This window comes from Poecilia reticulata, linkage group LG9, assembly GCF_000633615.1.
Source record: "Poecilia reticulata strain Guanapo linkage group LG9, Guppy_female_1.0+MT, whole genome shotgun sequence".
In the NCBI taxonomy this organism is placed as follows: Eukaryota; Metazoa; Chordata; class Actinopteri; order Cyprinodontiformes; family Poeciliidae; genus Poecilia; species Poecilia reticulata.
In genome coordinates, this window is record NC_024339.1 from 1,364,842 (window position 1) to 1,376,447 (window position 11,606).

At 38.9% G+C, this 11,606-nt stretch overlaps 1 protein-coding gene across 6 annotated transcripts in view; it reads right to left on the reverse strand.

Annotated features, from left to right (window-relative positions):
• LOC103469569 (NMDA receptor synaptonuclear signaling and neuronal migration factor-like) overlaps positions 1–11,606 on the reverse strand; it is a 66,225-nt gene that overhangs the window by 12,821 nt on the left and 41,798 nt on the right. For all 6 annotated transcript variants that reach the window (XM_008417326.2, XM_008417325.2, XM_008417322.2 and 3 more), the window contains 7 exons: positions 10,396–10,523; positions 9,034–9,117; positions 8,192–8,225; positions 7,891–7,961; positions 6,704–6,783; positions 5,823–5,925; positions 551–626 (listed from right to left, as the gene is read on the reverse strand). In XM_008417326.2, coding sequence (XP_008415548.1) covers positions 551–626; positions 5,823–5,925; positions 6,704–6,783; positions 7,891–7,961; positions 8,192–8,225; positions 9,034–9,117; positions 10,396–10,523 — 576 coding nt within the window. The remainder of the gene's footprint in view (positions 1–550; positions 627–5,822; positions 5,926–6,703; positions 6,784–7,890; positions 7,962–8,191; positions 8,226–9,033; positions 9,118–10,395; positions 10,524–11,606) is intronic.

The window sequence follows — 11,606 nt, forward strand, 5'->3', positions numbered from 1 at the left end:
ATAGACGGCGGCATGCACAGCTGAGATAATGTTTTATATATATAAAATTATTTTTTACATTTTTTAATTCTCGATTATTGCTTCCAGTCTTTCAGTGGAAAAAGCTAAGTGATTGCTCATAGCAGTGCAGGTTATGTGCAGGAAGAGGAAAAAGACAAAAGCAAAAGCAGGAGAGGAAGCAGAGCGGAGAGGGTTAATCGAAGACGGCGGCATGCACAGCTGAGATAATGATGTTTTATGAGCTAAAGAATTAGCATGGCATCAATAGTTGTCAGGAAAATAACTGACGAGGGATTCATGAGGAGTGTAGCACGGCATTCCTTTCATCACTAAGTAGCTCACTGGCAGTGATTCATGCTCACTATAAACACTGCAACAGGGAATCTAACTGAAGTCCATAGCACTCCAGCAAACAAGTTTGGTGTTGAATTTTTTTTTGGGGGGGGTTTTATGGTGTACACATCCTATAAAGATGAAGTTTACTAAGCAGTAATCTGTATATTTCGTTTGTAAATTTGTAAGGTTCCAAATGTGCATGTGGTTTGCTCACCTTGGGCTGACAGCTCTAGTGGAGACTTGAATTCGACAGACAACGGCCTCATCAGCCTCTTCAAAGTCTGGATAAGCTGCAAGAAGCACAAAGAGGCAGAAGGTGAGTGAATACTTTCAGCTCTCCCTTTTATTAGTCGTTATTATTATTCATGAAACACAGGACAGAATTTTGCCCCATTAAAACAAAAGACAAAAATGATTATGGAGACATTTTCAACCTCAGCTTGTCGTATTACCAATTAGCCCAATAAGCGTGGTTCATTATTTAAAGAAATGTCCCCACTAATGGACGGCTGGCGGCTCTTTTTTGTTACCAGAAAAGCTGAACGTGAAATGACCAAAACTGCATAAGTAATAAATGGAAATGAACTGAACTTATGATGCTTTTCCAGTTGTAACAACCACTCAAAACCACTTTASTCCACAGCCACATTCACTCATGGACACCCCCCCACACACACACACACGCACGCGCACACGCACAAACACACACACACACGCATGCACACACACACACACACACACACACACACACAGGTTTGTTGACAAGTTGGGCTTACATGCCTTGCCCAGCGGCACACTGGAAGATGGCAGGAGGAATCTAAAATGAAGTTGCCTCATATCAAACAACCAGCACATTCCAATGTCCGGCCCCCTGTTGTATGAGCTCAGTCAACATGGCCGAAGCAAGAAGTTCAAATTTGTAAGAAGGTATTTAAACACCTTACAGATGATGAATAACTAACTTTATGCCATCTTCTCTCCATGATGTCCTCAACTCTAAAGATTGTTGTCGTCACACTGCACACTGGTCAGTCTTATCTACGGTGCATCATATCACTGGCAGGAATAAGATGTCATGTTTTAGTTTTAACTGATCGATTGCCAGTCAGGAGATGTAAATCTGTAAATCTGGCAGTCAAACTTAAAAATAGGATAATTTTGGGATGAGAACAGTAGATTTGTATCTCTGTTATCATAACTCAGTTTAAGTAAACAAACAAAAAAGATACAAACAGCTTATGTTTGTATCTGCATATCTTGTTTGTACATATCAAACAGGAAATGCAGATAGCCAGGCTGACTACCAAATGTTTCTAAAATGATCCTATCTGCCTTTGCTCTCTGAGCAGCATCAGATATCAGGGAAGGAAGGAAGTGTGTGACCTCATGTAACGTTATGCAGCGTTGGGTTAGAGTCATGTGCAGATGTGTGGATTAATAAAGCTAGTTCAGACGTGAGCCACATGCTGCTGAAACTGGATCTGAAGCTTTATTTGAAACTTTTGCATGTTATGTACAGGTTTATTACTGTCAATATTATTGTTGTTTTTAATATTTAAAGACTGCTGGGTACTTGGCCCAACATRAATTGTGAATTATAAATATTTTTGCTCTGTTCCAACTCCTAAAGATTTGTGAGCATGGCTCTATGGAGGAGCTGCATCAGAACTGTAAATACAGCATCTCATCATGAATCCCAAAGATGAATGTTTGGGCATTTTTGTCTCAAGGAGTTTTTAATGACCATCTGAGGACAAACTGAAACAACTTATGAAACAATGTGATGCATCACAACTCTTAAAATTGGATTCGACATAAATCCATAGAAATGATGTATTCCACATTTAAATCCAGGGATACTGCAGAATATTTCATCTGCCTTCTATATTATTTCACTATCCACTGTGTGTCTCACACTTTGCATGTCACATCTGATGATGCTTCAGCCTTTGGCCCAGTTTCCACTTGTCCTCCACTTGTTTCCACTTGTCCTCCCCTCTGTCTTCCCCTGTGTTCCCTGGGGTTCTGCTACAGCGCCAGCTGCTGTGCAAACACAGTCAGAACCAAGTAGCCAAATGATGCTGCAGGCTTCATCTCAAGAGGCTTTTGCTTTGTGAGGTTAGATTAGTAAAACTGGAGAAGGGTAAAAATGACCTGTGCTAACTTTACATTTGAGAAATGGTGAAAAAGTCATTACTTAATTTTTTTATGAGAAAACAGAAAAAAACATGGTTTATATTTTCTAAACATTCCTCTCCACTGGTTCCCATTGGAACTTGTGCGATGAGGCGACAGTCTCTTGTCCTCATCCAGCTGTTTAAGTTGCGCATGTGAAATTTTGAGCTCTTGCATCTGGACGTGCAGATGAAGACAAGCAACGCAACACAAGAAAGATGAAAAATATTCAACTTTTGTTGATGTCTGTTGTGGAAAACTTTCAATTTTGCTGTTGCGTTTTTGATTAAAGTAGGTGATGCAGTTCATCCACATTATGTAATACTAATACATTCAAATCTTCTGGCTAACGCTTTAACGTTGACAGCTCGAATGTTTGTTTTCTTCACCAGCATGACTTTAAATTGAAACAACACTATACAGTCTAATGTTTTGCTGATGCTCTGCTTACACTAATAAAAAATTCACTTCCTGTGGTCAGTCAAACTTTTTCTTTATCCGACCTCCACTGCTCCTAACACGGCGTCTCTCATGTTTTAGAGTCAAATATTGGTTTCCACATAGCCGCTGGTGTGATAAACTTGTTGGGTTTTTTTCCTTTCCCCCTTTTGAATCTTGATTTTCTTGGCAATGAAACAAAAATACAAGTTAATAAATGTAGGCATGAATGTTGCTTTTTTTAAAATAAACTCAATGTGTTACTTTTATTCAGGTAGGCTGAATGCTAAACTTTGTGTCGTTCTTACTGAGTGATTTAATTAATCGAGGTTTCTACGTGATTGTGTCATTTGTTCAGAAAGTTTATTTCCTCTAAGATTCACCACACCTCTAATACATAAAAATCTACTAAATGAACCCTGACAGCTGCAACAGCTGGCATCTTTTATCTCCACAGAAGTTAACCTCTGCTGATAAATGGGCAGGTGTGAGACATGAGAGACGTTGACAGGGGCCAGACATAAACTGGCACCTAAATGTCAAGATGTGTTGGGAGGTGAGGAATGTTCCGGTAACAATGGTCTGGGGAGGGAGAGGTCAGAGAGGAGCAGCAGGAAATGCCAGAGCAAGACTGACTCCAGCTTTATTCAAAGAATCTCTTGATAATATCTGATATCATGGGTCGGTTTCAGAGGTTTCAGAGGTTTCAGAGGTTCGTCCATGCTTGAATTGATTGCAATCATTATGGTAAAGTGCATTCTTGGCCTTCCCAGYCGGTGTTTTTCAGATGTCCTCGTGTTGCTCTCTCAAGATTCCTCATCTTGTCTTTGCAACGGAAGMGTGTGTGTGATTTTTATTTCATCAAATCTAAATCTGAATCCTTTATCCTGTCACTGGAGTAGAACCAACACATAATGCTGTACCTTCTGCAGGTAGCCAGCCAGTCAATCTATTCTTAGCAACACTCCAGCTGAGGCTCCAGGAACACACACAGGCAGCAGCGGGAGGACAAATTGTTAAATGCAGCGAATAAGCCCTTCCCTATTTGTGGCCCTGCTTGCGCAACTTGTTCCAAACCACAAAAGAGGAAATGCTAAATGTCACACTGACTGCACGAGCGGCGAGCGGCTGCCCTGCGTTCTTTGCARAGAGCCTGAACAAGTTGAACACACAAAGGACTTTTATTAAAGTGCAGCATCTAACTTTAGAGGATCCAAGCAGAGAATAAAAGAGAAGAGACKTCTTTAACAGGAACAGACAAAARGACACTTGCAACGTTGATCACAGGGACAAGACATGAAGTGAAGATCGAGAACAGGAAGATCAATGAACAATGGGGAAATAAATGGGCATGAAGATGGGAATAATAAAGGGATGAGCCAATGAAGAACAATAGGAACAGATTAACTTAGATACTGAGGGAGAGGTGGAGCTGATAGAGCGACCAGTAGGACTAATGAGGGGGAAGTGGAGACAACTGAAMGAGAGTGAAGGAGATAGATAACAGCTGTGAAGGGAAGCAGACTGACAGGCTGAGAGAGAGCTGAACTATGAGAGGAGTTACCAACCAAATGAAAACAATAGCACTGAACAAGGAGAATGAAATCCTAAAGCAAAAAGAAAAATGAATAAACCAGCATAGAAGAATGAACAGCAAGTTCCAGAAAAAAACAAAAAGGAATGGGATGAAACCTAAAACTTAAAAACCACAAATCWTGATGTTTTTAAAGAAAAAAAATGGCTGTCAATATTAAGCAAAAAGGTGGAGAGGATTTTCATGTTAATGAAATTAGTCTAAGATGGATTTTTGCCGAAATAGATGTATTTCAAGTTGCTGCAATGGAAACACTTTTTTCACACATGATCAACAACCGGATGTTACTGCTGGCAAAAAAGACGAAAAAGATGACAGGAAGTGGTAGGAGGATGATGGTTTGGTTTTTTTCAGACAATGTGCAGCTGGCTCCAGCAGAGCTCTCACAGCATCACACACTTCATAAAACATGTTGGATTCCATCGTGTTGAACTCATAACTCTCCTGTAAAATGGCCGACTACTTCAACAATAAGCAAGCTTGCTTGAGAAATTAGTTAAGTAGTTCATAACTCTTCTTTCTGATTCCTCCATCCTCTGATGCTCAATCACAACATTTCTAAGACATACACAAACATGCAGTTATTCATCCAGAGGCCTTCACTCTTCATCTATTCATCATCACTTTTGATTAACAACTCTGGATGGTGGCAGAAGAGTAACATGTGTTTGAGCCAGTAGTGTCAGCAGTGTAGCATGTCTGGACGGGGCAGCAGGTCTAAATGTGACCGCTTCTGGTGGGTGGGCATATTTCAGGCGCAAGTTATTATGAGTGTCTCTGTATGGTTAGTGTGTCAGTCTCTGTGGGGGAGAAGAGTTGGGGAAGGAGCGTGAGTGTGAAAGTAAATGTGTGAACATGTAATTAAAGCGAGAGCTAGCATGAGCGTGTGCATGCAGCTTAATATAGCGGCTGTGGAACAGCCGATGCTCCCTCTCCTTTAAGAAGCGCTGTGGGTGCCGGTTAACTTGTTCTTCACTCAGAACCCACAGTTTGCAAACCCTCCTACCTCCACCCTGACAGCAGGACTATAGCTTGTATACAAGCTGCTGTTAATGTTGGAATCTATATACTTGTCTGTTTTATTTTATTTTATTAAAAAACAACAAAAAAATCCTCAACACTTACAGTCTTTTGCCATGCAAGTAGAAAAAGTGTTTTGAGAGGACGACATGAGCTGAAGGCTTGAATGATTGATCTATACACGGCAGCAGAAAGCGTCTCACTCTGTGGACGTTTAGAGGAAGCAGAACAAGATGTGGACGTCTGGCTTCGGACTCACCTTCTCTCCATTAGCGCTTCCCAGCACATAACAACCCATGATGTGGATGAGGTTGGGCTCTGGGTTCAGTTTGCTCATCAGCCTGCTGAGGCGCCGCCAGAACCTGATCACATGACCCAGACGAGACAACAGGAGCAGTCGGTTATGAAAACCAGCTAAACGTCACACTTGGTTTTACTTCTTCAGTTTTAATATTTCCAGTTTCTTTCAAAAGTATTGATGCCCATCAGATTTATTTTTCTGTGGTTGTCTGTGATAGACCAAACTAAAACCCRAAGCTCCAGCTGTGTGACTGATGACTAACAATAAGACTCTTTGCCCTTTTACTTTCTTCTCTGCATCACAATGTAAAGATTCTAAGTAGGATTGTCAATCAAAAAATTTATTCAGATTAATCATATAGCACTATGAATAATCACTAAATGTAAAAAAAACCCACATCCTAAAAATGTTAAAGAAAATCCTTCATAGTCTCAAACCAAACATCTCAGATTTCCAGGTTTTTACATTCAGGATGGTTAAAAAAATATGTTATTTTGTTTCAAACGTAATTTAGAAATATTAATTATAAACTGGCTGTGTTTTGGTGGAAAGATAATTCATCATTGCAATAAGTACATACTTAATTGGTTTTATCCAGAAGTCCATTGCTGTGTTTTTTAAAGTGAAATTTTCCGCTCAGCTCACCAGTCTGAATGCCAGCGACCAAAAACAAAATCCGTTTAGGTCAAACAATGYAATGCGATTGATCTGCATTATGTAACAATATTAACGTGCTAAACTTTTTTAATTAATCTAATGTGTTCACGTTGACAGTTTATTTTTCTTCCATGAATGTTTTAATCCTGTAACTGATGTCAGGAGCTGGGAAGACGACTTACTGCACCATGTCTTCCTCCTTCTCCACTTTGGCAAAGGTGGCCACTTTATTCTTCAGCAGGTAGAGATGTCCTGGACCCCCCTGAGGAGGAAACACACCACTTACCAAATGAAAACAGCCTGGGTCAGAGTTCTGGATTTAACCTACTACTGTAGTTTTACATTAGCAGAAGAATAAAGGCACATATTAATCTCATAAGGCATAAAGCTACAGTATGTAACTTTTATTAACAAGCTTTTTTGTTGTTTTTTTTTTTACAAATTTGCAGCAGAGCAGCAGAATTTTGTAACAGTTAAAGGCTGGACAGATTTTTCTTATGGAGATCAGAAAGCAGGGCATTACAAGAGTTTAAATGGCTGGAAATAAAATCAAGCATCAAACATTTTGACAGCAGGTTTCTCAGAGTCAAAAAGAACCACCAGGAAAGAATCCAATGATTAAAACTTCTGTTATGTCCTAGTTGAGCAACACATTTTAATGYAATGCACTGATTGGCCGGGGGGGATCACGAGACAATGAGGTGGTAGCTCAGAGTCATCAGCGTTAGTCCATGTTTCCTGATGACTCCACCAAGCAGCAACATGTATCAAATAAAAAGGTAGTGGAGAACGACATTGTAATATCATAGATGTGCTAACTTAGAAAAAGTTAGCTTCATTAATTAAAGTGAAGGTAACAAACTTCCAGAAAACTGCAAAACAGTTGAAAAACTGAGTTCATTTAAGTCAAGACTAAACATATATGATGTGCATTGATGTTTTTATTACTTTTATTTTTGTGTTTTTATGATGTTAAGCCTTGCTTAAAYATGCTGTACAAATAAACTTGATCGATTAATTGGTTGATTKATTGATAAAGTAAACATTTTAATTAGTGAAGTATCWAAACACTTTAGTTCTTATTTAATAATCATAGCAATGCACACATTTAATTTTTTCCCTAWTCTACAGTTTATGTTTGCTCTATACTTTTTGTTCTCCTCAAAATACAGTTGTACCTAAAATATGTTTCTTTGTTTGACCTACAAATTTAAATGTAGCTTAAATATTTTAATGTAGATTTGAAATTGAAAATATAATTACATACAGTATGTGGTATCAGTTACACTGCATGCTGGGTTGGCTTCCCATAAGGTGTAACATGATGTAATATTATTATGGAAKCAYATACCTCCAATCTGTCGCTCACCTGGCAGAAAATAAGCATGTTCCAGATCCGGCAGCCCTTCCTGTAGGCTGTCAGCTTCTTCTCTATCTCTTCTGGGGAGGGGAGGAGAAAAAGAGGTGTCACTTTTCCCACTCAGTGTTCATGGTGAGAAACAGAAATTGGCCGTGCCTCAAGAGACTCACACAAACACGAGAGCACAAGAAAACAATGAGTCATCTCTGCACTCCAGCCAGCTGAAACTTATTCCAGCCCCACCTTCACAACACGAGCCATTTTCACCTCAGCACWATTAYTATTCAAAGAGGGAAAGATTAGCGCTTACCAAGGATGTCATCGAAGGTGGCGTGCTCATGGTCCTATAAACAGAACATTCACACAGTATTACTATTGAGTTCAGGAAGGAAGGAAAATTAAGCAACTCGTAAATTTAAAAATGTTGGTTCATTGAAAAAAAAAAAAAGATCTGAAATACAACCAGGCATGCTTTTGAAGAACAGAAAAAGTAAGGTTTAATTCATTATTTGAAGTTTGAATTACTAATAAAAAAAGGCAACAAAAAAGAAAAACAGCTGACAATTAATTACTGTAAGAAAAGTGGATAGACCAGTTTTTACTGGTAAAAACTGGTAAATAGTAAGTTTAAGCACAAGGGTTAAACTTGTGCTTAAACAACTTCCTGTTGTTTTTTTTGCTTGCAGTCGTCTCATTGAAATGCATTCCTTTGATTTTAATCTCATTTTCAGATTAATCTGAGATTTCCAGACTCTGGTTTTTGTAACGCTTTGATCCTGCAATACTGATTTTAGACAATCTCTCTGTTAAACAAAAAACAAGTTCATCATTTMTTTCCTGCTGTGTTCATCACTCTTTACTACTACTATTAAGATATGCCGCTAAATTTAAAACTGTCTCGTTTTAGCATAACCAACTTCAAACTGTACTTTTTTATTTTTATTTTGAATCTTTCCTCATCTCAAGATTTTCAAAACACTATTTAAGGATCACTATGTATTTTTCAGGCATTTAGTACTATAGCACAATCAAGTAACTGTAAKCTGATCATTTTTAAATAACTCACTGTTTTCCAATGATGCAGTGTTCTCACACCAATTATGTGATTAATTTTAAAATATATTATATTTGTCATCAACAGTTGAAACTCACATATAGGATAGGGATGATGGAGGGGTCGTCCCTGCGGATGATGTTGGGAACATACTCAGCCTTCGGTACCTTGGAGGATATGAGCTGTGGATTCATGCAAAACACTTCCATTAACTGTAGCGTCGCATACAGACACAAAGCTGAGAAGGGAAAAAAAAGCAAAATATGATATTTAAAAAAATTAGATAACAGAAAGTAAATCCATGCTTTCCCTTTGCATGTGATTTGTTAATATTCAAAAGTCATGTATGTTGCAGCAGCCAAAATACTTCAGAAAACACTATAAACATCTCTCCCTACTTGCTGATATGAGCACATTCTGTGAATATATAAAATCATATAGGCCTGAATAATAAATAACTGATGGGAATTGTTTGAAGTTATTTAAATGTGTTTAGTGCCTGATGTGAACAGAGCCCTGAAAAGATMTTTGACCCCTTACAGATTTAGTCTGTTTTCATTTTGTTGTCATACTTAACAGTCTCATGTTGTTAGATATATTTTAAAATCAGACAATTAAAACCAGGATGAATACAAAAGCAGGAAACCCGACCATTTGTGAAAATAAGTTGCCTCATAAAYATTGCAGCTGTTTTTTCCACCATGTGGGAAATTGCTSAAAAGTATTTGAACATATMGATAGATTTTGAGACAGTACTTTGACTAGACCGCTCTAAAACAATCACTTTGGCTTATTTCAAAGATCATGTGAACTTAAGATCAAGAACTCATTGTGGGGTATTTTCCCTGAGGAATGATGGGTAGAGAGCAGAATTCATGGATTCAGTCACTCAATGTTTTTACACCTAACATAGGAAAAATGCACACAAATTGTTTTTCACATTGTTTTTCAGTCATCTCTGTTTTATYATGTTAATATGTTATTAGGCTATTTTATAAACACAAATCAACTTTATCTAAATTGGTCCTGGGTTTTAACAAAACMTAAACCCAAAATAACATCACAAAAACACCTACAAGTCAAAAGTTTGATTACATGTCAAACGTCTGACCACTTTTTGTATTAATATATGTCAAAATAAAAAAGTATTGATATCAATGATACTGGCCATGATCTGGATCAATACCAAAATATGCAGTAGCACACACTTCTACATTTTATTAATACTGATTTGATGATCTTAGACATTTGGGCATGACATAATGCAAAAACTGATGGGATTTTTAACTGGGGCAAATACTTTATATTCATTCCATAAATCTTAATACTATTTTGGGTCGAAGTAAATTTAAGAGTAACTTTTTTTGAATTACTCTGTTTGCTAACCTAAAACCTTCCTGATTTAGGACATTGAATGGAAAACATGATGAATATTTTTGAAAACCTGGAAGGTTATTGACCATGATTTTTGGTGGGATGAAATCGTCTCCTTCGCAGGCCGCCCTCTCCAGATTCCTCTCCTCCTCCCAGTCAGCATCCTCATCAAGCCCTTCATCTAGAGTCCCTGAGGAGGTCTGAAGCTCGCCACCTGACTCGCACACAGGAAGAAAGGSCGAGTTCAAAGAACACACACACAGAGATAAGGGTAAACCCTTTAAAGGCGTTGCACCTGTTACTTGATTTTTCCAGCACAGTGGGGGAGGAACAGATGAGTTAAAATCAAACGGCAGACAACACAAAGCAACACGCTGGCGTCTCCTTCTGCACCCGGCCACACGCAAACAGACGTGACACCAAGCAGCAGGCAGACGGTCGGCAGGCTGCAGGGCGGAGATGTCTCTGAGGATGAGGGCGGCGGACTGCGCTGACAGACAGAGCTACAGGACGCTGCGTGTTGGTCAGTTCCTCTGTTTACGCTGCGTCTGCAGCTCTGTGGGAGATCATGCTGACTTGTGTGCATGAYGGTCAGTTTGCAGGATACAGCGCCCTGCAAAATCATTGATGCCCCTTGAACTCTTAAGTAATATTAAATTTATTTATTTACTGGTGTTGCATAGGCCTGTCACAATTTTGCTGGACATTAATTTGTCCTGCTATTATTGCGATAAATTATGATATTGTTGTTTTGAGAATATTTTCAAATATTGATAACTGCAAAACAATCTCCCTTTAAGTAACTTTTATAATAATATATTTTTTGCATATTTATTGTAACTTTAACCATGTTGTGACAGAATGGTATGAGACTGATAGTCTGTGAAAAAAAAAATAAAAGACTTATCCTGGTACTCCCAGCGCAAACTAGAATCAACCAATCAGAGCCAGGAGGAAGGTCTTAGCACCTCCTCCTGATCCCTGGCTCTCTACTGTGATATAGCATCGGTGGCTAGTTAGCTCTGCCACTGATGATGGCAGATTAATGGTTTTCCTGCACCTATAAGATTTTTTCCAGCCATTTGCACATTGAGCATAAGGTTAATTGGCTGTGTTTAAGCCCCTCCTCTTGGTTCTGATTGGTTGCTTTTGATCGGGCGTGGCGCATTTCTTCAGACGACRATAATATCTCAGGTTGGAGGTGAAGGAGACAGGGGCGGAGCTATGGCGGGTGCTGGGGGGCCTTCCCTCCCTCCTGGGCCTTCGGGGGGCCCGGGAGGGAGGAAGAGTTTCAATT